Genomic DNA, 25731 nt, shown 5'->3' on the forward strand with positions numbered 1-25731 from the left:
CTCAGCTGGCAAAACTTCAGCAGGAAGGCGACTCCGTGCGAAACATATGTATACTTGCTCATGTAGACCATGGAAAGACATCTTTGACCGATGCTCTTCTCGCCACAAATGGCATCATCTCTCCCAAGCTCGCGGGCAAGATCCGCTATCTGGACTCCCGGCCCGATGAACAGTTGCGTGGAATCACAATGGAATCCTCTGCAATATCCCTCTACTTCTCATTACTGCGAAGAAACGCTCCCGATGCAGAGCCCGAGCACAAGGAATATCTCATCAATCTGATCGACTCGCCGGGACACATCGATTTCAGTTCCGAGGTTTCGACTGCCTCGCGACTTTGCGATGGCGCCGTCGTGCYGGTCGATGCTGTGGAGGGTGTCTGCTCGCAGACAGTCACTGTGTTACGGCAAGCATGGTCTGAGAAGCTCAGGCCACTGTTGGTAATCAACAAGATGGACCGCTTGATCACTGAGCTAAAGCTCAGTCCGGGCGAGGCTTACACTCATCTATCCAAGTTGTTGGAACAGGTAAATGCTGTCATGGGTAGCTTTGCATTGGGTGAGAGAATGGAAGATGATTTACGATGGAGAGAGCGGATCGAGGAGAAACGTACTGCTGCGAGCGCCGCAAAGGAGCAGGAAGATGGCACTAAGAGCCAGCGCGGCGGCAGCAAGACTCAGGATGATCTACTTGATGAGCTGAATGACTCTACCAATGAAGCTCCAGCAGAGTACCTCGAAAAGGAAGATGAGGACATCTACTTTGAGCCCGAGAAGAACAACGTGATTTTCAGTTCTGCTATCGACGGCTGGGCGTTCACCCCACGACAGTTCGCAAGTTTGTACGAAAAGAAATTGGGCATCAAACGGAAAGTACTGGAAAGGGTTCTTTGGGGAGACTTCTACCTGGATCCAAAAACAAAACGCATCCTGGGGCCGAAGCATCTCAAGGGTCGCAACCTGAAGCCCATGTTTGTTCAGCTTGTCCTCGAGCAAGTCTGGGCAGTATACGAAGCGACGACTGGAGGTTCCAACAACAAGGGCGACTCGGCATTATTGGAGAAAATCACGAAAGGTCTCAACCTGAAAATACCGGCTCACATCATGCGGTCAAGGGATCCCAAAGCTCTTCTCTCTGCCGTGTTCGCCGCTTGGCTTCCGCTGTCAACTGCACTCTTGGTCTCTGTCATCGAGACTTTACCGTCACCTAAAGCAGCGCAAGAGAGCAGGATGCCGGCACTTTTAAAGCAGTCGCCGGGCTCCGAGCAAATTGCTACTGACATTCGTGACGCTATGGTGCATTCCAACTCAAAGATTGGGCAGCCCACGGTCGCATATGTTAGCAAAATGATCTCGATACCGGAAAGCGAGCTACCGAACAACAAGCGGCGAGGTGGAGTGCTCACAGCGGAAGAGGCCCAGGCGCTTGGCCGTAAGAAAAGAGCTGAAATTGCCAAAGCACAAGCACTTGCCGGTGAGGAAGCCAACATCGACTCAGTGGCAGACGCATTGAGCACTGCTGCTATTGGTGACGAAGGCGACCTCGACAGCGCGACAAACGGCGAAGCAGAGCAGAACAATGATCCTGAGCATTTGATCGGCTTCGCGCGACTTTTCTCCGGTACTCTCACTGTAGGAGACGAAGTCTACGTCCTCCCTCCCAAGTTTACACCGGCACGACCTCACGCCCAGCCACAGCCGAAAAGAGTCACTATAACTGCTCTCTACTTGCTCATGGGCCGGAGTCTAGAGTCTCTGAACTCGGTTCCTGCTGGTAACATTGTTGGTATTGCCGGGCTGGAGGGCGCAGTTCTCAAGAACGGCACCATCTCGTCACACTTGGAGGGTGCACCAAACTTGTCGTCTACGACAGCAATCTCAACAAACGCGCCAATTGTGCGAGTAGCTTTGGAGCCCGCCTTCCCGGGAGACCTTGATAAGATGATCCGCGGTCTGCATCTCCTCGAACAAGCCGATCCTGCGGTGTCGTATGAACAGCTGGAAAGTGGAGAACATGTCATCCTCACAGCTGGAGAACTGCATCTGGAGCGCTGCCTTAAAGACTTGCGAGAGCGCTTCGCCAAGTGTGATATTCAAGCTGGCGAGGCGATTGTACCTTACAGGGAAGGCATCGTCAAAGCCGAGGAGATGAGTCCACCTCAGGATCCAAAGTTGGGTCGCGGCAGAGTCGAGGGTGTGACATCCAGCAAACAGGTGACTGTGCGTCTCAGGGTTGTTCCCTTGCCGGCGCCCGTTACTGAATTCCTAGTAAAGCACAGTAGTGCTGTAAAGCGACTGTATTCCGAACGCAAGGCGCAGGAGGAGGAACGAGCGACCGGGAAAGTCGATGACGAAAATGCTGAAGAGCAAGAACATGATATTGAAGCAGACGACGACGCAGGTGACGCTGGGCAACAACTTTCCACGGCAGAGTTCAAGCAGCGCCTCCTTGAGGCGTTCGGCGAAGAGAAAGCAGACAAGGAGCTGTGGAGTGACGCCGTTGAGAAGATCGCTTCTTTCGGACCTCGTCGTGTGGGTTCAAACATCCTCATCGATGCGACAGAAGGAGCTATCTGTGGCAGATTCCTCCACGAAGATGGAGACCAAGTCGACGCTGCTGAGGACAAGCACTTCTCTGCCCTCGCTGACAAGATTGCGTACGCATTTCAGCTTGCTACTTACCAAGGTCCAATGTGCAACGAGCCCATGCAAGGCGTCGCCGTCTTCCTGGAAAATTTATCGACTGAATTATCACCAGATGAGGTTAGTGCGAATATGGGCCGTCTAACGGGTGAAATCATCCGCACAGTCAGAGAGTCCATCCGTCAGGGTTTCCTGGATTGGAGCCCTCGAATCTTGCTGGCGATGTACAGTTGTGAAATTCAAGCTTCYGCAGAGGTTTTGGGCAGAGTATACTCCGTCATCACTCGTCGAAGAGGACGGATTGTCAGCGAATCGCTCTTGGAACCCTCGACAAACTTCACGATCCTTGCTTTGTTGCCCGTGGCGGAATCATTTGGTTTCTCCGATGAGATTAGACAACGCACCTCTGGTTTTGCGGCGCCGCAACTGGTCTTCGAAGGGTTTGAGATGCTGGATGAAGATCCATTCTGGGTACCTTTCACGGTAGATGAGTTGGAAGATCTTGGAGAGAAGGCAGATAGGGAGAACGTTGCGAGGAGGTATGTTGATGCCGTCAGGGGGAGGAAGGGCTTGGCAGTGAAGAAGAAGGTCGTGGAGAGTGCTGAGAAGCAGAAGACTTTGAAGCGGTAGATCATATAAAGGAGATATTTGTCAATCTCGATGGGTTCAGGTCGACAGCACTCATTTTGTTGCAGCAACGGGAATTCCCTCACTTCGTCGTCGAGAACAGTGTCCCATGTGAGTCGTCTTGGAGAGCCGAGGCCTGATCGGGTGACCGATACTTCGGCAGATCTCTTACCCCGAAGGCGAATTCACGTCGATGCTTCTGCCATCTCAACATCACCCGAAAAATTCTCAACCCGAGAAAGAGGCAGAAGAAGCCATGGGGTGGTTGGACGAAGTTCCCCGTGCAGGTGGTCTGTAAGTTGGACGACGTCGAACCGGAAAGAGAGGTTGAAAATTGACTTCAGACAGGTACATCGGCGGACTTCACGCACTATTTCAGAAGCAAGATCTCTTCAAGAAGGAGAGGATCACTCGTAAGATATTACGCACGAGACCTCTTGAGGAAGCTGTCCGTTGTTGTTACACCATACGGGCCATTTTTAACATGGCCATGGGTTCCCAACGCAACAGAATCTTCAGAAGCCACCATCATTGCTTCATTCAATTACTGACTGATGTTGTTAGACATCGTCTCCGTAATAGACTTCGACTTGTACGAGAACGATACCTTCAGCCATTACAAACGCATTCAAATCAAACTGGATGATGATCCCAACGAGAACCTCCTGGAACATTTCCCTGCCACGAACGCCTTCATCAGTGACGCTCTGAAAGACGGTACCGGACGTGTCTTCGTTCACTGTGCCATGGGTAAATCCCGTTCTGCGACTATCGTTTGTGCATACTTGATGTTCAAATACGGTGTTTCTCCAAGCAAGGCTTTGGAACAGCTATGCGAAGGACGGCCGGTCTGCGAACCCAATCCCGGATTCCAGGAGCAGTTGCGTGTGTATGAGAAAATGCTGAAAGCGAAGGACGAGAGTGAGAGAGACGGGGTCTATCAGCATTGGATCAAGAATCGATATACGGGGACTTGGTACTCTGGTGAGTTAATTTGTCGTTGTCGTTGTCGTTTCTTCTTGCTGTTTTGTGAAGAGATAACTGTTTTAATTTCTATGAGCTGTCACATGAGAGCTATGTTTGATGGTGCCGCCGTATCGTCTTCCAACCTGAGCACTCCTAAGATGTCAACACATGGACAGACCTGCTACCACAGGCATGCTGCAGTTGTCCGTCTATCAGAGCAGTCATCATGTCAACAGCCATCTTTGTGACCATCTCGCAACGTCCCTCGCAGGAGCAAGTGAGGATCTCCATTCACACACCATCGACTAACACTCTGACACAGATATGCGGCAACAAGCATGGAAATTGTAGCCAATGAGGATGCCGCGACAGCACTGGCGCCAATTCCAATGGTCCTCATGCAGGTCCAGTCAGCTGCCAACAAGAGTGAAGCATGTGCGGGAGAACAGAGTCGGAGATACAGCCAGAATTYTGGGAGGGCCTCCTAGCTTCATGGCTTCCAGAGCCCACCATATCACCACCATATTACCACCACAACACTCGCGACACTCTTCAATGAAGCAATGCAAAGCACCACTATGCCTATACAAGGGCCCTCAATTTTTTTGGACCTTGTATTGTTCATTTTCGACCATTGTCCGGCATGCAACAATCGACTTACCGCCAACTTCCCCGAAGCCACCCCCATCGATCCCCAGCTCACACCCACTGGAGCCTGGACACTCTCCCTTCACTCTCCCTTCCACCGCCCAAGCTCTCAAGCTCCGTGTTTCATGATGTCGCTGCCGCCTCCGACGACGACTACTTGAGCTACACTTCCACCAGCTCTTTAATCCTCTTCTCCTCCCATCAACATCCCAAGAAGCCATTGACCACTGCACATCTTCGCCTCATACAACAGTCTTGTGGTCAGCCATCTAACAAGCATCTCAGCCAACTACTGATCGTTCTATTGTCAACCTTCAAGGTTTCTGACAATAGCAATGGTATGTAGCGGATATCGCCGATTTTTTCCTCATTGTCGCACAATCTCGTACTAACTTATTTGCCCTTTCAGGATCGCTTCAACTCCAAGAAGCTCATGGAGAGCAGCAAGCGCATCACTCGGTTCAACATGAAGCAGTTCAAGAGCATCTTCCCGTTCCTGGAGCTGCCGGCGGAGTTGCGCAACAAGGTACATTCCAATATCAAGCCGTTCCCGTCAGATCGAGTATCTGGAGCATACAGCTGACCATCTTCTTCCTTCCAGGTATACGAGTACGCGACCACCGACCCGCAGCGGCTCGCCGACTTTTTCGACAAATACTACGAGCGTCTCCTCGCGGCTCGAGCCAAGCCTCTACCATGGGTCTGGCACGACGAGAACAACAGCCGTATGCTGGCACCAYCAACCAAGAAGGCACCCAACGTCTTCCTCATCAATAAGCAGATGTACCACGAGGCATCTTACATCTTCTACCACGTTCGCAGCGTCAGCTTCCACCACGGAATGCTCGAACTCCGCTCCGTCTACGAATTCATCTCCCCACACATTCTCAAGAACATCAGCGCCATCAACATCACCGACTCTGGCCACAACGAGATTATCCAGCTCGACAACCCAGGAAAAACCATCTCCCTTCCGTGCTCATGGAACGGATACATGCGCCTCATCTCCCAGCTCGGACGTGGTCTCTCCCGCGGCGGCCACAAGTTGAAGGAGTTTACCATCGACTTCAGCAACGACGAGCGGTTGGAGGAACACTTGGTTCGCTGCCAGAATTCAAGTCATGTCTGCGGCTTCCGTGACCAGGCCCGGACCGCGTTGGATACCCTCCGCGGCATTCGCGGAGTCGGCCGTGTTACGCTCAAGGGTCTCAACCCAGAGTATGCTGCCAATCTCAAGGCTCGCATGGAGAGCAAGGCAGTCGTCTTTGCCGACTTGCCCAAGAGTGTCCGCAACATCGTCTACCGCGAAGCTTTGGGATTCGCCAACATCTCCGACGCCATTATGCGGGCAGTTGATGGTCGGCCTCAGATGCGCAACAAGAGCTTCCCGTACCCACTCCTGACCACTCCAACCGTTCTGCTCATGAACAAGAAGTTTTCGGCTGAGGCGATGGAAGTGCTTGACGACTGCAAGCACGTTCTGAAGTTCGACCTTCCAGCCGCCCACCACATCAGACCGGCGGAAATGCCAAAGCTCAGCAGATTCGTCGGCCGCGAGACTCTCAAGTCTGTCCGCTCCGTCAACATCAACATGCAGTCCCGAGACTGGCTGGAGTCGCTCGATTGTCACTTGATCAGTGCTTTCACATCTCGTTCCAGCAAGCTTGTGTCCTTCGAGCTGACCTTCCTGGATGACAAGATCGGCCACCAGTGGCCCCAGTACCCAGACGCCTACCTGCTCGACCACCTCATCGGCTTGCGCAGCATCCGTGACCTTGACAGTGTCAAGATCTCTGGCACTCTCCCGCTGTGTTTCACTGATCCTCTCGCCTCCGCCATGACCACCCCCTACCGCTCCCGACTCCCGAAGTTGAGGGCCAAGTGCCGTGGCAAGATTGTCGAGCTCCGCCACGAGATCGACTACGATCACCACGTCGCCAAGTAGCTCGCCACATACCTAGAAGAGGGATCGCTGTACAGATGACCAACTTCCAAGGAGATGACGCTGTCGGAATGGCGACCCACAAGAGATGGTTCTCGGGCCTACGGCTTCTCTACTCACATTTTGCGGCATGCTTTGTTTGCATTTCGTTTTGTTTCTGTTCCAGTGCTGCAGGCAGTGTTTTTGGCACCACGTGTGCATGGGAAATGGTCTGCAACTTGCGCACACATGGGACGTGCTACTGTTGTTCTTTTCTGCGGGCKGATACATATGAGCGGCAACTCTCGGTGGCTTACGACAGGGAACAACTCAGGAAGGGCCGTATCTTCGTAAAGTTGCTCAATTAAACAAAGCTTCAAAATCAAGATCAGCGTTGTGGTTGTTGCCGTTATTGTTACTGTCGTCGCCGTCCATGCCCTCGAAATTTGCCAGGTCCATGAGATCGTCAAAGGTGGTGTCTCGCTGCTCTCCGGAAGCCTGCTGGTCCAATCCTGTATTTTGGCCACCGTCGCCGGTGTTGAAGAAGGAACTGAAATCCATCACGTCGGCAGCTGCATTCTGTTGGGTATTTGCGTAGTCTTCCAAGCCAGGCAATAGGGAGGAGATATTGTCATTATCCGCACCTGTGGAGTCAAAGCCAGCGCTGAAGGAGCCGAAGTCCAGCTCGTTGGAGTTGTTCTGATCGAAGTCAAAGGCATTAGCAGCAGCGGCATCTTCGGCGCTGATGGGATCGTTGAAGAGCGAGTCCATGTCTCCAGTGGCTGTGTCCGGTGCCTTCTCCTCTCCGGATTTGGAGTCTACTTTGGAATCCTGTTCGGCTGTTGCAGTCTCAATGGAAAGCCCGTCATGCTGAGGAGCGCCTTCCTCCTTGCTACTTCCGTTGGCAGCTCTAGGTACTGCTTCTCTACTCACATCCTCCGGACTCGGCTTCGCATCAGGACTCGGTTTGGTGACAGGCTTTTGATCGACTTCGGCAGCCGGCGGCACTGGCTTCTCCTCTATCACAGGGAAATCTGGTGCTGGATCATGCGACTGGTCTTGCATGGCAATGTCTTCCTTGAAGATCTCTTCTGCCTTCCCAAGGCCGACTTCTCCCAGATTTGAGGTACTCGCGACGGCCTTTGGTGTGGTGAGAGACTCACTCGGAACCTTGGGAGCTGCTTTGCTGTCTGTATTAGACTGTTCCCTGCACACTGCAAGATCGCGACGCATCACTAATGCCGCCATTTGCTAGAGCTTCTCGTTAGGTAACGGCAATACACCCTTCATCTGCCTAAACATACAAGTTCATTCTCGAGTTGATCCAAAGCTTGATGGAAGCGTTTTGAGGCAATCGGAATCGTATTCTGCAGCTTTGTGATATGTGCGACGGGCGGGACCTTTGGCGTCGAGTTCACAGCGGCGAACACCCTGCCTGTCTGCTCGAGCTGGCAGGGTGTTAATGCAGGCAGGCGGTCGGGACGGAAGCGTACATACCACGAGATTCACCTGTGCCTGCAGCTCGTCTAGCAAGGCGCCGTGGTCCGTATTGCTAGACATGACGAGATTGGAGAATGATGTGATGTGATGTGGTGGGAGACTCGAGAGACTAGGTATGTTTTTTATGCCACTTCTGTGTGACATTAAAGGTATGGTCAAAGATGTTGTTGAAGCACTGCAGGCAACATGCCTGCGTGCTGGGCTTAAACCTTGGAAGGAACGGCGCGTCGGCACTTTGGTTGAACCCTGTCACTCTCACTCAGCTTCAGCTTCAGCTTTCCTCTTCCAGCTTCCTTCACGACTCCAACAATCTCGAATTCGGTCTTCTCCCATCGCAGCGGAGAGACGAACAGATTTTCCTTTGTGATCTTCCTGATACACGATTCTTTTCTCTCTTCTCAGCGTCTGCCTCTGCGTCTGCTGCTGCTGCAAGTCTGAGCTCTCCTTTGTCAGTTCTCTCCAGCCGTCGGGGTCTTAACATCCCCCTCCAGCGGCCGCTTCGTCTGCTTCTCCCTTCTTTTCCCATTTCTAATCAATCTTTTAAGGCTTTTCTCCTTTTACGCGTCGTCTCCTGTCCTGCTATAAGTTCCGCACACAATGGCCGACCCGAACGCCATCGCCTCGCTTCCGCAGCCGCCCACGACCAGCGCTGCAGGCTTCGAAAATGGCTCCGGCAGCCATATGCCCCCGCCGCCGCTTGCAGTCAACACCAGCATGGCTGGCTTCAGCGTCGGTTCTCCGACCAGTGCTGGAGTGAGCCGCACTGCCCCAGAACCCGTAAGAACACAGCACACCATGGCCACATTCTGGCAGGGCGAATGCTGATAATGAGGAAAAGAACAAGCGAGCGCTGTACGTTGGCGGCTTGGATCCGCGTGTCACCGAGGACGTCCTAAAGCAGATATTCGAGACAACAGGGTAGGAATTGAGTAACATGTGCGAGCATTGGCCAATGCTGACTCGGCCGCGCTCCAGGCATGTGCAGAACGTGAAGATCATCCCGGACAAGAACGTACGTTGAATCCCACAACCCATATGACAGCCAGGCGCCAACCCGCTTGCTCCGCCCTCCACATGACCAAACACTCATATTGTACTCTTATCATTTGCCGAACACCTCCATTCATTCTATCCAAACACCAAACATCAAACATCCACACCTCACTTGACATCACCGTCCCTCACAATAGCAGTTCTCTGACCGGTGTAGTTCCAGTCAAAGGGGTTCAACTACGGATTTGTTGAATACGACGACCCAGGTGCCGCCGAGCGAGCCATGCAGACGCTCAACGGACGCCGTGTGCATCAGCAGGAAATTCGTGTTAACTGGGCCTATCAGTCCAACACCACTTCCAAAGAAGACACGTCCAATCACTTCCACATCTTCGTAGGCGATCTCTCAAACGAAGTCAACGATGAGGTGCTTCTGCAAGCGTTCTCTGCTTTTGGCACTGTCTCCGAAGCACGTGTCATGTGGGACATGAAGACCGGACGTTCGCGGGGCTATGGCTTCGTGGCTTTCCGTGATCGATCGGATGCAGAGAAGGCGCTCAGCTCTATGGACGGCGAATGGCTGGGATCACGTGCAATCCGCTGCAACTGGGCGAATCAGAAGGGCCAGCCCTCTTTCTCTCAGCAGCAGGCCATGGTCCAGATGGGCATGACTCCAACGACTCCCTATGGTCACCACTCTTTCCCAACTCAGGGAGCGCAATCGTACGAGATGGTGGTTCAGCAGACGCCACAGTGGCAGACCACTTGCTACGTTGGTAACCTCACTCCTTACACCACTCAGAACGATCTTGTGCCTCTGTTCCAAAACTTTGGCTATGTCACGGAGACTCGCTTCCAGTCGGACCGTGGTTTTGCATTCATCAAGATGGATACTCACGAGAACGCGGCAAATGCCATCTGTCAGCTGAGCGGGTATCAGGTGAATGGCCGTCCGCTCAAATGCAGCGTAAGTTCTCCCTTGCATTGTGTCGAGCGAATAATACTGATTATCTTCCAGTGGGGTAAGGACCGTCCTCCCACCGGTCAATTCGATGGTTTCTCCCCAACTCAGGCGCCACCTTCGGCCTACCCGCAGACCCCGCAGGCCTTCTTCCCGCAATATGCTCAGCCWACTGCTATGTCTCCACAAGGTGAGTTCATTCGTGCATAAAACAATTCGCTTGACTAATTGTACTAGCAGCAGCGACTCCAGCCGGCCAATTCCAACAACCGAGCCCGGGTGCATGGCCCGCCAACATGGCCCCACAGCCCATGCATCCTGGTCAGCCCGGATGGCCAGCCCAGCAGATGCCACCGCAGAGCGCGGGAGGCTACGGTGGTCAAACTCCTGGCGGCTACATGCCACAGCCCACTGCACAGCCTCCCGCTCCTTTCGGCCGCGGCGGCTACGGTGGCTACCAGGGCTGATTGGCGTCTCACCGAGAGGCCCAATCGCCCCGTCGAAGGCTCTCCACTCCGTACGGACAGCGATCCTCGTCTCATGATCAAGGGCTGTGATTTCGACCCTTTGCTACTACTTAGCGATGTGTTTTTGTCATTTCCTACCTCTTGGATACCCCGGCATCGATCGTGTATGAGGAAGCCTGCCTGCTTTCGGATAAGCAGAGCGGGACAAGGTTACTTTGCGTGTGATTGATAGGCATCATCTAAAATGGCGATTAAGTGAGATGGGGAATGTCATATCTAGGCCTTCAAAATGCTGTGATTGTTATTACTTATTGCTTTTTTCTCTCTTGTCGTGTGCAGATATGGCGTTGTCGACGGATCATGCGACGCTATTTCATTTGGTCAATCTGTCCTGGTGACATCTGACCAGCTTGCACAGCATCTTTGCAACACTAATTTGATTGCAAGGGTTTTGATGAAGCCCTGCTAGGTATGATTTCATTCAGTCGTCGACGCGTGTAACTTCTATCACGCTAGCGTCACGCCAAGAGTACTGCAACACCAAAAGATCCCCTCGTACCAGACATCATCTCTGCTGCAAACCACGGACTTCGGGATACACATGCCGGCGGTGATGAGCGCCACGAAAATTGATTCGAACAGCAAGCCGCCGCGGTTTCAAGAGCAGCGACGCAATTAATATTGCCCGCAGTGTACGGAGTAGCACCAATGCTTTGCTCGATCATCGAGAAGCGGGATGTGCACGCGATGATCCAACACGCAAAGGCACTCTGCTCACGGCATTAGCAGAAGAGCTCAACGCATCGCGCAAACGTACAATTTACGGCTTCAACACAACGCCTGGCAGTTGCTATCCCCCGCCTCCATGCTGCCACCGCCGTTGGCAACGCCGAGTCTGTTGTCGAACATGGCCCGCCACGCTACACAGCAATACTCCGGCGGACAATGGAAGTTTGCGTGTTGAGACCAAGTATCTGGGTCATGCTCTCAAGTGGTCTGTCCAAAGTATTGGAAATATGGTCTGCATCTATCTAACAAATGACGCGATCCACGCACATACTTTTGGGAACTTAACTTGTTACCAGGTGGCTCGCGTTGTCACCATCGCGAGACTCATTCGCGAGTGCTCGACGTGTTCTGCTCGTGGTATAGAAAGGCTGGTCAGCCGTTGCCCTTCCCATAGTCAGGAAAACGACCGTGCGCTTTCGCAAATTACTGTAGGGCCTTTACCATTACGGCTTTCATGTTCGTATTTCGTTTGGCGTAGGTGAGACAAGGAGGTGTGCGCAACGGTTTGGCCACGTTTGCCAACGTTCAGAAGTACAGCCACATCGCATTGCGCAGTTGAACTGATGGCACCGTTATTTTACTACCTGCCCTCTAATTTTCAATCTCGTTACCTCCAGCTTTTCCCTGTGCTTCTTCCACTTGTTTCTGTTGCATCAATTCAAGGACTTCCTCTATCCTCCCTCCTCCCTGTGTGCCTCGCAACTGGGTCGTTGTGTCGCCACCGTTGCCCTTCAACCTCGCCACCATGTCAAGCGGCACACCGAATCAACAAAGGCATCCTCTTGCGAAATCTTCCGTGCCCGACTATGGACCTCCAATGGCAGAGATCAACTATCAAAAACCTCGATCCACTTACAAATCACGACATATTTCACTGCAATCAAGGGTGGATTCCCTGGGGGAGAAGAGCATGTGGGATGATCGATGGTCAGGTCCAGATATCCCAAACACCTATGGCAACGGACGCAACGCATCAAACGAATACCTAGTGAATCCAATGGTGTCGGAAATATCAGGACGCGACTCGCAGGACGAGGAGTCCCGCTTCCTACCTTCCGCGGACGGCAAATCAGCGATAACTCCTCCACCTCCAGAGTCATACTCGCTGAACATTTCCACTCTCCACGAGGTATGTTTCGTTGGAGCGGTGATCATGGCGCAATTTATGGGGCTGGCAGGACTGGCCCAAGGAATCGCACCCATGAATATCATTGCAGAGAGTTTGAACGTCACCAATCCGGGTGAGAAGGCCTGGTTCGCAGCAGGCTTCTCCCTCACTGTTGGCACCTTCATTCTCATCTCAGGTCGGATAGGCGATATTCTCGGTCATAAGAGAGTCTTCGTTTTCGGGTACTTCTTCCTAGGATCCTGGTCCGCATTCGCTGGCTTCGGAGCATATGTTGGAAATCAAATCTTCTTCGATGTGTGTCGAGCATTCCAGGGAATTGGAGCCGCACTTCTCGCACCTAATGCGCTTGCCCTTCTTGGTCGAGCATATCCTCCGGGAATCAAGAAGAACATCATGTTCTCGCTATTCGGGGCCATGGCTCCCTGGGGATATGTCGTTGGTGCAGCTTCATCCAGTATGTTTGCTCAATTAGCATGGTGGCCCTGGGCGTACTGGAGTTATGGCATCGCCGCATGGGCTCTCTGCGCATTCGCTGTGGTGGTGGTACCCGTATCCCTTGGACACGATGCTCAATTCGCAGGTCGTTCAAAACCCGGCATGGACTGGACTGGATCCTTCCTCGGTGTTATCGGACTCATCCTTGTCAACGTGGCATGGAACAACGGTCCTCTTTTCGGCTGGGACCAACCACATGTCTACTTCATTCTGATCATTGGGCTCATCTGTCTTGTGGGATTTGTATGGGTTGAGGCGCAGGCCATCTCTCCACTGCTTCCGGTCAAGGTCATGACTAGTACAGTCACATACACCATGGCACTCGTTGGAATCGGCTGGGGTTCTTTCGGTATCTGGATCTTCTATACCTGGCGATTCCTGGAGGAAATTCGCGGATACACGCCTCTCAGTGTTTCTGCGCAATTCACGCCGGCTTTGATTTGCGGTCTGCTGGCGGCTGGAGCGACGGGATTCATGCTCACGCACACGCCTGTGCCTTTCACTATGATGATAGCTATGGCAGCCTTCTTCCTTGGACAATTGATAACTGCTACCCAGCCCGTCAAACAGACGTACTGGGCGCAGATGTTTGTTGCGATTTTGATCATGCCGTTTGGTGAGCACGTCGCCTTCCTCTCTCGATATCAGCTGCTAACAAGAACTTCACAGGCATGGACATGTCCTTCCCTGCAGGAACGGTCATTTTATCAAACCACATGCCTCGAGAACACCAAGGCCTGGCCGCCTCACTGGTGAACACAATGGTCAACTATTCCATTTCCATCGCGCTGGGAATCGCTGGGACAGTAGAGGTAAGTGTGAACAATCACGGCGCCACAGAAGCAGATCTGGTGTTGGGCATTCGCTCTGCGTGGTGGGTGGGAGTGGCACTTGCAGGATTCGGAGTCATTTTAGGGGCACTATTCTTCGGACGCACGTGGTTGAAGGAAGGGTGGAAAGTAGAGGAACATTAGGCTCGCTTGCAGCAATTTCCAGCATTTGTATCGTTTTAGCGAGAAAGAAGGCATACACAGGCACATATCCTGATTCAACGGCCGAAGCCATTAGAGAATACTAGCTCCTTCCATAGCGTACATTCTTTTCCAACCATTCGACGTTGCCTCCCTCAGGGCATCATCTTCCTCCATGGGAATGCCATACTCCAATATCACACATTCAAAGGGCAGATTACTCAATTCTTCGCCGCCATTCTCTTCGAGATTCCCCCACAGGAGAAAGAGCTTCTCGCGCAGTTCACGGAGTAAAGCACTGTTATGCTGCAGATCTTCTGGGTCCGCGAGGCGATTCAGGAGGAACTGTGCGCTCTGGTGGTGAACCTGTACCCATAACCGATGTCTCTCCTCGGCTGGCACGGATTGTGGTACGCTGGCGTCTTCCAAAAGTAATGAAAAATACCACTCGTAGGAGGGTGAAGCATTCATCCAGTCCATGCTGTCCGGATCATCTGAGTCATGTTCAAGCTCAGGGCGAATAGCAAAGTCCTCCAGATCCTTTGGCTCGTAATCCACGACACGGACCTTCGCTCGATACTTGACATTGATAAAGGGCAGAATGTAATCCCTCCCATCCGGTGCAGAATTGATGTGATTGGTGTTCTGCAGATCCAAGATATCCACAACTTTGGTAATAGGGATGTCTTCGTGTGTGCAGCGCACATGGCGATTCAAACTCTTCTTCTCCAACGCTGCTGCTTCATCCGCCCGTCGCGCGGCCTGGGCAGCCCTTCTCTCCTGCTTCTTGAGCTTCTTGGCGGCCTCCTTCTTCTTCGCCTTGCTTTCGGTTGCGTCGCCTTCACCTTGGGGGGGCTGTGCGCCGCTCGAAGCCCAATACTCTTCCTTGCGTTGTCGTAGTGCTCGAATCTCGGGTATGCTCGGATCTGTCAACTTCAAGATCTTGAGCTTCTCAGGGTTGTCATATTCGGCCCACAAATCGCCCTCCAAACGCGACGATCCATCTCTAGATATATTGCCCTTGACGTTCGAGAGCAGTACGTAATCTCCCTGTTTGACATATTTGCTGGCGTAGTCTGCATGAGGGTACTTGAGATTCACTTTCAGGACAAGCCATCCGTAGGGTCCGGGCCACTCTCTCTTGGGTGGACCCGTGTAGCCGAACGTATCGCCATCTCTCTCCTGGTCTGTCTCCTCATCCGGCTTGGGATAGTAACGCATTTGATCATTTGACGTGTAGTCTGTAATGTAAAAGTCGCAACCCCATTGAGCCGGATACATCTTCACAACCTCTCCGCATAGATCGGCAAAAGTCCTTGGCTGTAAGTTCTCGACCAGCTTGAACTTAGGACCGAAGCTGCGAGTGAGTCTAGGCCTCTTCACAGATGGCTGTACTGCTGAGCCAGATTCCTCGACGTATTTCTGTTTGTTCTGCTGTGCAGGCAGTTGACTCGCCATGCTCGCGGGTCCTGTGGGCATGAATCTGGACGACATACTCGCTGGGCCTGTTGGTGCAGGTCTTTGCATGCTCACTGGTCCGGTTGGAACAGGTGCGCTCGCTGGTCCCACCAAGGGATTCGACATGCGGGCAAGTCGCTCTTCTATGATGGATAACATGCCTGCAGAGTGCCGCAGGGCAATCATGTATGCCTGCTCCCGGAGGCCAAAGTCCTGCAGGGCCTGAGGTTTCCCGATGCCTTCAATCCGGTTCTTGTCCTGATAGCCAATGCTGAACGCAGGAGTTGGGATCGATGCAGAGGGTACTACGATGGTCCTGGTCTGGAAGTTAGACAAGCCGAGCCGCTGGCCGTTGATTGGCATGATCTTGATCTGTCGTAGCTGCACAACATCACCGACATTCTTGACCCTTGGGAGATCCTCTTCGTTGCGATCGAAGAACCGAATCGTGAAGCCCTCTCGCCCACCTATTGCATCGGCAAGCTTGAGGTCCATTAGCTTGAAAGTGATCATATACTGGCCCTTTCTGGTCGGGGCCGGGGGCATGACATCCACGACGACTCCAATAACATTCAAGAGGCTGTGCAGCGGGACGTCACGGGTGTCTGCAAGACTGATGAAGCCCGCGGGGATGTTATGCGCCATGTCTTGCAATTCGTCTCACAGTGAGACGGTCTCATGGATGGGTGTTATCGCACTGGAGGGCGAGAAGGTCGTTTCCTGTCGAGAAGAATGGAAGGAGGACTGGCAATGCAGGGTGTTTGCGATGTGTCATCACTGACAACAAGCCAATTTTGTGCATTTAACTCATTCCGTTGTCCGGCTCAAGTGCAGGTGATGTGTGGGACGCGTCGTAGGTTTTTTAGAGTTTGCAGCCTTGGGCCCTGCAGCAGGTGGGAATCAATGGCAGTCACTACGCGGTGCGGAAGAAGCAAAATGTTCAGTCGCACCGACATCTGACAGGAACGACCCGTTCGCTCCATCGAAGAAGAAGAAGTCCGTATGAACGACACGGAAGATTTCATTCACCTCCAATCGCACCAAGACTTCTGTCAAGCGAAACAAATCAGGGCACAGTTGACCCTCACATCTCGGTTTCGTGCGCTTTCCGAACGATTCTTTGCCCCCTCAGTGGACAACAAAGGCCCACAAACGCAGCCGAATTTGACATTTCACCATCACAAGCAATTTCCAGCATCTGGACAATGTCAGTAGCTTCTTGAAGACTCTTCGCCGTTGCTGAAGTCGCCATAGTAACCCCCCTTTCGCTTCGCTTATCAAGTGGGATTTTGAGTTTGCGGGACAGCTGCATCGCTTTCTTCTCAGAACTCCAAGCTGGTGCAACATCTTTCAGCGTTCTCACCACCGACACGAGACCACGCACGATTGCCATCACACTTTCTGCTCTTGCCACCACGTGCTATCAGCAAGACCACAGCAAGCATGGCGGAACGCTACATTCCCGAGCATCGTCGCACCAACTTCAAGGCGAAGAGCACATTCAAGCCTGATGAGCTGCGTCGCCGCCGCGAGGAGCAGCAGGTCGAGATCCGGAAGCAAAAGCGCGAGGAGAACCTTGCCAAGCGACGAGGCATTGGTGCCCGCGGTGAAGGCGCGCCGGGCGCCTCACTGGGTGCCGCACCAGACAGCGATGACGAAGGCGCGAACACAGAGGGACAGGTGAGCATTATTCCGCATACCCATGCCATACCGGCGGGGATCACAGGCACTTTCCAGTGCCGGCCTCTCTGGCCACAAGTTGAAGATTACTGACACGGTGCCACAGCTGAACGAGGACCTCCCACTTATGGTGCAGGGTGTCTTTTCCGACAAAATCGACGACCAGATCACCGCCACCACCCGCTTCCGTAAACTGCTCTCCAAGGAGCGTAACCCACCCATCGAGCGCGTCATCGAAACCGGCGTTGTCGGTCGCTTCGTCGAGTTCCTCCGCTCCCCGCATACGCTCGTGCAGTTCGAGGCCGCATGGGCCCTGACCAACATCGCCTCGGGCTCCGCGCAGCAGACCCAGGTGGTTATCGAGGCCGGCGCGGTCCCAATCTTCGTTGAGCTTCTCAGCAGCCCCGAGCCGGATGTGCGCGAGCAGGCAGTATGGGCACTCGGAAACATTGCTGGAGACAGCCCGCACTGCAGAGACTTTGTTCTCGCGTCCGGAGCTCTGGCTCCTCTTGTCCGCCTTCTGGGTGACAGCCGCAAACTCAGCATGCTGCGAAACGCAACATGGACTCTCAGCAACTTCTGCCGTGGAAAGACGCCGCAGCCTGATTGGAACACCATTGCCCCCGCTCTTCCCGTCCTCGCCAAACTCGTCTACTCCTTGGACGATGAGGTTCTCATTGACGCCTGCTGGGCTATCTCATACCTCTCCGATGGGTCCAACGATAAGATTCAAGCTGTAATCGAGGCTAACATCCCTCGCCGTCTCGTGGAGCTTCTCATGCACGCATCCACCTCCGTACAGACTCCAGCTCTCCGCTCTGTTGGCAACATCGTCACCGGTGATGATGTCCAGACTCAGCTTATCATCAACTGCGGTGCTCTGCCCGCTTTGCTATCCCTCCTCAGCTCCACCAAGGACGGCATCCGCAAGGAGGCATGCTGGACCATCTCCAACATCACCGCTGGCAACAGCACCCAGATTCAATCGGTCATCGACGCCAACATCATCACCCCGCTCATCCACCTGTTGAGCAATGGCGACTTCAAAACCCGCAAAGAGGCTTGCTGGGCGATCTCCAACGCAACCAGCGGCGGTTTGCAAAAGCCAGATCAGATCCGCCTTCTTGTGGCGCAGGGTGCCATTCGTCCTCTCTGTGATCTTTTGGCCTGCCCTGACAACAAGATCATCCAGGTTGCACTTGACGGCCTGGAAAACATCCTCAAGGTCGGTGACATRGACAAGGAGGCAGCCGACGGCAGCGCCGAGACACCTGTCAACAAGTACGCTTTGTTCATCGAGGACTGTGGTGGAATGGAGAAGATCCACGACTGCCAGAACAACAGCAACGAGGAGATCTACATGAAGGCATACACCATCATCGAGAAGTACTTCTCCGATGACGAGGGAGACGCTGATGTCACCGACCTTGCACCACAACAAGGCCAGGACGGCCAGTTCGGCTTTGGAGCTCAGCAACAACAGCAGAACTTCAACTTTGCCAGCGGCGGAGACAGCATGGACATGTAAGAAGCATCTTCAGTCAACGGAAAGCTTTCTTCTTTTGCAACATGCGCGCGACGCATCGAAGCGCGGGTCAGTCCCGTGCCGCATCATTCAATGACGGACGAGGACGCCAACGGTAAGTCCGGCAGCATCCGCAGGTTCAACAAGGCGCCACAAAACAAGACACCTCGAAACCGACGGACTGCAATCTCCCAAAATTCCAATCTCAACACGAGCCTAAGCATCGATTCCGACACCGAAAGCACGAACGCAGCACCGRCGATTATTCACCGCCCCATACTCGCTCCATCCCCTCACCAATCATCTACATCATCATCATCCTTTCACGACCCGATACCCCTTTTTTCTGGATCCCTTCGACGACCCCAAAGACGCTGCATGGACTTCAACGTGGTGGTGATCCCCGCCTAGATTGGCGTTCTGGCACATCCTCCCGATATCTAGCTGGTATGCTAGGCAGGTGGAGGAATTGCTTATGCGATTGCATGACGAGTGGCGTTATGAGACGCTTTGGCTACGTTGTGAGTTCATAGATCCCGAATGACTTGTCTGCATGAATTTTTCCAATCGTGTTGTTGGTGAGCTGTGGAGGCCGAGCTGTCTTGGCTTCCACTTCGCCCAGGGTTAGGGTTTGGGTACTGCACGCATGTCGATTGATGCAGGAGATTTCTTCCCCTCACTATTCACTCTAATTGATTGAACCACGTTTGATGAAGGAATTACGTGTGCCAGTAGTGCAGTAGGAGTAATTCGTGAAAGTAGCTACAAGGTGCGAAGAAGCAAGACCACAAGCGACTCGGCCACAGGTTCTGACATACACAAGCTCCAGCTCCAGCCTGACTAGGAGCATGGACACTACCAGGACGAGTAGGTATGGTGATTAGGTCGGCACGGGAGCTCTCGCTACTTTTCCCAGCGACTCAACAATGAACTCTTCGTCGACTTCAAAGATCCACCAGGTCTCGGCGCATACGATTCACTACGTACAGCGGATGCAACACAAGCAATCGTCAGATCCAATCCCTTTGCCACTCTCAGCAGATTCGGATCGATGATAGCCACGACCGGGGACACCGCAGTAGAGTCAAGGTGCAGCTCATTGCCCTTCAGCAGCATTTTCATGTCCTGTCCGTCCGGCTGATTCGTGAAGGCGAGGGTGATATTTTTGTTGCGGCGTTTCCAGCTCGACCTAACTCGGATTCCATGTTCTGAGCCGGTCTTGATGTACCTAGATGATAGGCACGTCAATAAGTACACACAGAAAGATTAGAAAAGTACGTGTGTACTCACCACTGCCTTGGCCGGCGAAATCTTCGCTTGTGTATACCGAAAAGGAACATGTTGGACCTGTCGCGGAGCTCTCTGTCTCCTAGTAAGCCTGGCCTACGATCCAGAGTGAAAATGTGAGTTCCCATCTTGTCTGCGAATGCATGGCTGCTGATGCTGGTGAGGCCTTCGTTGCGGAATATGACTTGCACATCGAGAGTCGTTTCTTCGCTGGCGAAGTATTGCGGAAAGATCCCTACGGCGTATTCCATCGCGTCCAGTTGCATGGAGCTCTCTGACGTGTCAATCTCTTCGACGCTGTGGAGAGGGCCTTGTGGGAGACCACGATCTCGCAGTTGAGTTTGCTCAGCAACATTGAGGCTTCGTTTCCTTTGCGCTGCTCGGTTTTCAGCCATCTTGACCCAGTCTACTCGTTTTGGAGGCTCGGGAACGTGCTGTCTCTTTAAGAAGGGATTGTCAGCCGCCTGAGTAGGCTGAACTACATCTCCTTTCTTCGCCACAGGGGTGACAGACTCAGACGGAAGAGTGGCTGGCTTGGTGGATTCCACGATTGGGTTGACCTTTACGGAACTGTCTTCAAACTCGATGTTGGTGTGACCAGCATCGGGAACAGTTGCAGGCATATCTTCATGCTTTGCGGAGGTTGGAAGCTCCGCAACGGTGACAGTCTCCCCAGCGTGTGTTGTAAAGGTTCTGGTAACTCCAGTAACAGGTTCTGGAGGCAGAGCGACGGGTGTGGCGGCATCTTTCGTAGCATCCTCCTTCATTTGCTGTTCTTTGGCGTCTTCTGCTTCCTTCACCTCCTTCACCTCCTTCGCCTTTGGAACATTGGCAACTGCAACTACAACTGCAGGAGTTCCTCTGGTTACAGTTCCGTGAGTTGTGGAGGTATCGGGAGGAGATAAAGCACCATGTGGCATAACCTGAGGTGCTGGCTCGGCCATGTTCGATCCTTCTGATGAATACGACAGTGACCACTGAGGGATGCGAGAAAGCCGGCCGCCAGGTCGGCCCACTGAACAAACGCGGGACTGGCGGAGAGCTAAAAAGAAATGAGGTATGGGTGGATGGTTGTTGATGTGAAATGTTGCGTTGCTACGAAGAACACATGGGAGATGGTGGTGAGATAATGGACGGATCGGCTCGTCGTAGCTACCTCGAGTGGATAAAGGCAAGTTCTATGGCAGAGATGGGTGCTCCTGACGTTTGTATAAGTTTCCGAAATTTGCACATAAGGGGTTGTGGTGCTGGGCCACCTGCAATCCGGGTGGAATTTCCTTCACTCAAGGTCGCGGGTTCAATRCCTGCATCGACTATAACTTTTACTTTTTTTTCTACGTCGCTGCGCAGATAGTAGACAGGTAGGTATCTGTGTACAGGCACTTTACTTCTGCATCGAAAGACCATAGACGGCACAGACGATCGAACGAGCTTTTGACTGACATCGCGACACGTTCCCGGCGCCTTTCCTCACATATCGAGAAGGAATCAACCCGGCTTTGTCAAACGTTTCCGCTCTTGAGTATCAAGAGTTTCGTGAGGTGCAACACCATTCACACCGGATCTGGTTTCTTGTCTTTCCGCATGGTTTTGCATGTACATGGTCAAGGGCCTTCCGATGCGAGCGCCAATGATGCAGAAGAAAGTGGCCCAGAAATGCCAGAATAGAACAAGAACGTGACCGATGCCCCAAGGAGCAACGAATCGCACACTATGAGACGATCGCATTAGCCATATACACCTCCGTACTGAAAAGTTGTGCTCGCTGCGGTGTTCGGAACCCAGGGAGTAACTTACAATTGGTCTACTTGGTACAGGTCATTCTGAGACTTGATGTGATATACTGTCGATCCAGTCGGTTTCGTGAGCTGCAAGACCGTCGTGAGTGTAACGGGCGCTCGGTAGAAGGGTATGAACCAAACGGCAAATACTTGACTGATTCCAACGTAGAGTATAAGGTTCTTCTCATCGAAAGCTGCCGAGAAACGTGATGTCAGCTTCGTAGATCATGACAAGCTCATTGGGTTCTACTCACCAATGGAATTGACACTCAATTCGATTCGAGGACTTAGGATCTTGTACCAGCGGAAGATGGCCAGGATAGACGCTCTTGAGCCATTGAAGGAACCTGTCCCGCAAAAGGGGTGGGTGAACTTGGCGTCATTGGTAAAGTACTTGGTGATGGCATCTTCCTGTCTCTTCGGAGTCCCTTGTGTCAGAGTGTGGACGATACCGGCAATATCCTCAACGGGATTCTCCATCGCATGTATATAGTTTGAGGCGTTGGCTCAAGTAGAAGGACGTTGATGAATAATACGTTGTTGTGGGATCCGATGGTCGTCCACGACTTTCACATGCGTTTTTCACATGCCAAACGCATGAGCTCTGACGTCATTCAACAGTCTTCTGGTACATCTCCACCAAAAGAGAGCGGCAAATGGAGACGCCGATGGTCAACAACGACGTTCTTGAACGAAGCCGCCACGACAAGGTAGAGATCAAGCGTTTCGAAAAGAATAGCATACTCTTCCATCTCGCAAGGAATCCTAAGGATGATGTTTGAACGTCCCAGCCTTGGCTTTCTTCCCGAGGAATGTTTCCAACAGAATTACGAACCGCTTAATTGGTATCTCCAAGAGTACGTTAAGCAACGCATGCCTTGTGGACCTTTCTAGCTCTTTAGAGGGTTTCCGTCGACCATTCCATGCAATGGTAGATTTACGCCTGCTCTTATGTACAATTRTCTGCACAGACATCCATATGTCATTGCCGTTAATAAGTCGATGCAGAAGCTCATGTGCAATTTTTGATACTCGTCCTAATCCTAGGAGCAGATTACTAATCATCTCACTGTCAAATTGTTCTAAAATGGATGAACTCTAATTGAATCTACTTAAGGGAAAATTCCTCGGCTATATAGTCCTACTTAAGTTATGTAGCTACTTAAGCCTTAGGTATATATACTTAGTTCTTAAGTAGAGACTTTAAGAATATTCTCCCCTACTAAGTCGTTTTGCCCTTAAAACTATAGGAGTTACTTAAGAGATCTAAGGGGTCCCTATAGGTTATTTTATAGAGCCCTATCGCTTAAGTAAAAGGCTTAAACGTAGGGTTTACTTCTACCTTACTATAAGCTATATCCTTTATATAGCTAGTAGCTTAGAGTAGTACGTATATAGCGTATACGATTAGCTACTTCGGCTTAAGTAGGTAGTTATAGCGTAGCGGAGCGGGAGTAGTATACGGGGTACGAGAGCGTCGAGGCGTAATATATATCCGGCAGCTTAAGAGCTACTAAGGTATATATTAACTCGCTCTCTTAATCTACTAACCTTCTCCTCCGTATCTATATCTATCTTCCCCTTCCCTAATTAAGTTCCTTAATTAATACTTCCCCTTTTTCTATCTATTATATACGTCTTCTCTTATACTAGTTATATATATTAAGAAGCTATAGGCGATAGGCGTATAACTCGTAGCTAGGCGGAGGGATCTAAGAAAAGCGACGACGGCGATAAGGGTAAGAAGGGTAACGGTTAAGACCCGCTAGTTACTCTAAGCGCGAAATTACTTAGAAAGCGACCTACGGCGAATACTAGCGATATCGTTATAAGCTTAAGGCGTTCTCTACGCTCTTATAACTTAGGCGCTACTTTAGGCTTATTTCTAGGTAAGGCAACTTCTAAGCTACGTCTAAGTCTCTCTAAGGCGGATCTTCGGAAGGAGAGGGAACTATAGGTAATTAAGGAAGCTTTAAGTCCTTAATCTCCTAGTTACGGTACTTTAAGCCGTAGTATAAGCGTTTAGTAGAAGCTAGTACCTATAATTCTAGTAGTAGCGATAGCTACTCGTATAGAATACGAGAAGTTCGGGTTCGATTAAGTAGGCGGTCTAGTAAGTAAGGCGAGCCTTCGCTAGGGAAATAATAAGATATCGTCCTTTAATCCCCTTTTAAACCGCTTCTTAGAGAACTTCCCCCGAAGCTTTTATAGGTAATACGATAGTCTCTTAGTCTTTCGGCCTCGTAGTTAAGGCGGTTTTAATCTAGTAGCTACCTCGGAGCGGCTACTTATACGGTTAGTAACTCTCTTAGAGCCGAGTATAATAAGCTTAGATAGTATCCTAGGCTTCTTACGTATTACCGATACTTAGATGCGTAAGGTAATATTTATCCTAATCCTTCTTAATAGGCGCGTTAGGCTATAAGAGCGCCTTAAGAAGTACGAAATCTATAAGCTAGGCGCTATTATTAAGGCCTTATACTAATATTAGCTAGACGACCTTCGCCCTATCGAATAGAATACGAATATCGGCTATATACCTAACTACTTACTATAATAGCATTTAGGCTCTCTTTTTTCTTAAGCGCTAGGCGGAGCGCCTAAGTAGGCTTATAGATACCGTCGTAAGACCCGCACAATTAGCCCGTTTAAGGAGTGTCGTTACGGAGGACTTAAGTAGGGAGCTTACGGTAATTGTCTCTAAGGCAATTATTAGTAGAAGTATAACTTAGCTAACTAAACTATAGTTAAGAGTAGGAAAATATAGACTCTTAAGAAGAAGCCTTAAGCTAGCCCTTCTATTACTCTAGTATCTCGGCGTCGTTAGCTTAATAATGCTAGGAGTAGAGAGGTATCGATTATCTCTATCTCTTCTACTAAGACGAGATTATCTAGTGCTTCTAGTTCCTCTTAGAATAGCAGTCTAAGCTAGTAGCTATTATAAGGCATCTAAGAAGCTAAGATCCTAGACTTAACTAAGAAGGATAAGGAGGAACGATTATAGTAGGCAATTGCCCTCTCTCTTAAGATTGCTCGCTCCGGCCCTAGTAGAATCTATCCGCTAGATTAAGCGAACGCTCCTTAATTAAGTAAGGTTATTCCGCTAGTCGGCCGTTCTTAGGGCCTAACGGTTTTTAGCTTAAGCAACCTCTTCTCTCGTACTATCGGACTAAGCGCTAACTAAGTGCTACTAGTTAATAGTCCTAGCGATAAGTATATAGGGCCTAAGGGTCCCGTTACTTCGAGTAATATCTAAGAGCGTATAACGACGTTCTAGCGCTACTTAACGAGTGTTTATATAGCGAATACTAATCCTACGCGATCGCTTTAGGATACTATTAACCGCTTATATATAAGGGCGTAGGCGGCCTTAGACGACTATTAGGATCCGAATACGCCTTAGATCCGGTTCTTATAGATATAGGCGGCGGCCTTAATAGTAGATTTTAAGAAGAACGCTTAGTAGTTCGGTAGATATAAGCTAAAGAAGTAAGATTAGGTAGCTTAATAAAATTTCCTTATAGTTAGGCATTACTTAGAGCGTTAGCTGTCCTTTTAAGCTAGAACGTTTTTTCTAAGGCTCTATAAAATAACCTCTATTATCTAGCTATCTTATTTGCGAGCGTTGCTTAATCGATAGGAAAATAGAATAAAAATAACAAAACAGTRCTTAAATAATRCAACYGTCTTAATCCTTCCTTAATTTCGTAACTTAGCTATAACCTTACGACTTAATCGCAAGCTATAGCCTATATTAGCTAACTTCCTCTATACTACCCGAGTAGGATCCCCGCTTAGGTAGTTAGTAGTAGTTGTCTTATATAGTAGAGGTGTCTTAGTCTTAGTCGCTAGAGGAGTTGCCTTAGGCGGTCTCCCTCTTCGTCGTAGGAT

The 25731-nt window shown here is 51.2% G+C and overlaps 10 protein-coding genes; 6 read left to right on the forward strand and 4 right to left on the reverse strand.

Annotated features, from left to right (window-relative positions):
• Positions 1-188: 188 nt before the first annotated feature.
• On the forward strand, positions 189-3272 carry RCC_04573 (probable translation elongation factor eEF4; the record flags this gene model as incomplete). Its single annotated transcript, XM_023769851.1, has 1 exon — positions 189-3272. The coding sequence occupies one exon, from the start codon at positions 189-191 to the stop codon at positions 3270-3272; it is 3084 nt and encodes a 1027-aa protein (XP_023625619.1).
• Positions 3273-3462: 190 nt separating this feature from the next.
• Positions 3463-4586, forward strand: RCC_04574 (uncharacterized protein; the record flags this gene model as incomplete). XM_023769852.1 has 4 exons in its annotated part: positions 3463-3563; positions 3618-3682; positions 3834-4253; positions 4558-4586. 4 exons carry the CDS (start codon positions 3463-3465, stop codon positions 4584-4586), a joined length of 615 nt encoding a protein of 204 aa, XP_023625620.1.
• A 632-nt stretch (positions 4587-5218) lies between these two features.
• RCC_04575 (uncharacterized protein) lies at positions 5219-6828 on the forward strand (the record flags this gene model as incomplete). XM_023769853.1 has 3 exons in its annotated part: positions 5219-5221; positions 5293-5409; positions 5485-6828. 3 exons carry the CDS (start codon positions 5219-5221, stop codon positions 6826-6828), a joined length of 1464 nt encoding a protein of 487 aa, XP_023625621.1.
• A 336-nt stretch (positions 6829-7164) lies between these two features.
• RCC_04576 (uncharacterized protein) lies at positions 7165-8364 on the reverse strand (the record flags this gene model as incomplete). XM_023769854.1 has 3 exons in its annotated part: positions 7165-8055; positions 8109-8252; positions 8302-8364. 3 exons carry the CDS (start codon positions 8362-8364, stop codon positions 7165-7167), a joined length of 1098 nt encoding a protein of 365 aa, XP_023625622.1.
• Positions 8365-8901: 537 nt separating this feature from the next.
• On the forward strand, positions 8902-10725 carry RCC_04577 (related to PUB1-major polyadenylated RNA-binding protein of nucleus and cytoplasm; the record flags this gene model as incomplete). XM_023769855.1 has 6 exons in its annotated part: positions 8902-9081; positions 9143-9222; positions 9280-9316; positions 9515-10264; positions 10316-10448; positions 10499-10725. The coding sequence occupies 6 exons, from the start codon at positions 8902-8904 to the stop codon at positions 10723-10725; spliced, it is 1407 nt and encodes a 468-aa protein (XP_023625623.1).
• Positions 10726-12259: 1534 nt separating this feature from the next.
• On the forward strand, positions 12260-14112 carry RCC_04578 (related to Drug resistance protein YOR378W; the record flags this gene model as incomplete). XM_023769856.1 has 2 exons in its annotated part: positions 12260-13754; positions 13808-14112. 2 exons carry the CDS (start codon positions 12260-12262, stop codon positions 14110-14112), a joined length of 1800 nt encoding a protein of 599 aa, XP_023625624.1.
• A 90-nt stretch (positions 14113-14202) lies between these two features.
• Positions 14203-16212, reverse strand: RCC_04579 (uncharacterized protein; the record flags this gene model as incomplete). The annotated part of the gene is made up of 1 exon (XM_023769857.1): positions 14203-16212. One exon carries the CDS (start codon positions 16210-16212, stop codon positions 14203-14205), a length of 2010 nt encoding a protein of 669 aa, XP_023625625.1.
• A 798-nt stretch (positions 16213-17010) lies between these two features.
• On the forward strand, positions 17011-18775 carry RCC_04580 (probable karyopherin alpha subunit; the record flags this gene model as incomplete). XM_023769858.1 has 2 exons in its annotated part: positions 17011-17247; positions 17354-18775. The coding sequence occupies 2 exons, from the start codon at positions 17011-17013 to the stop codon at positions 18773-18775; spliced, it is 1659 nt and encodes a 552-aa protein (XP_023625626.1).
• Positions 18776-19675: 900 nt separating this feature from the next.
• On the reverse strand, positions 19676-21003 carry RCC_04581 (uncharacterized protein; the record flags this gene model as incomplete). XM_023769859.1 has 2 exons in its annotated part: positions 19676-20000; positions 20063-21003. The coding sequence occupies 2 exons, from the start codon at positions 21001-21003 to the stop codon at positions 19676-19678; spliced, it is 1266 nt and encodes a 421-aa protein (XP_023625627.1).
• Positions 21004-21547: 544 nt separating this feature from the next.
• RCC_04582 (uncharacterized protein) lies at positions 21548-22320 on the reverse strand (the record flags this gene model as incomplete). XM_023769860.1 has 3 exons in its annotated part: positions 21548-21770; positions 21857-22034; positions 22095-22320. 3 exons carry the CDS (start codon positions 22318-22320, stop codon positions 21548-21550), a joined length of 627 nt encoding a protein of 208 aa, XP_023625628.1.
• Between the last annotated feature and the right edge of the window lie 3411 nt (positions 22321-25731).

Source organism: Ramularia collo-cygni, assembly GCF_900074925.1.
Source record: "Ramularia collo-cygni strain URUG2 genome assembly, contig: RCC_scaffold06, whole genome shotgun sequence".
NCBI lineage: Eukaryota > Fungi > Ascomycota > Dothideomycetes > Mycosphaerellales > Mycosphaerellaceae > Ramularia > Ramularia collo-cygni.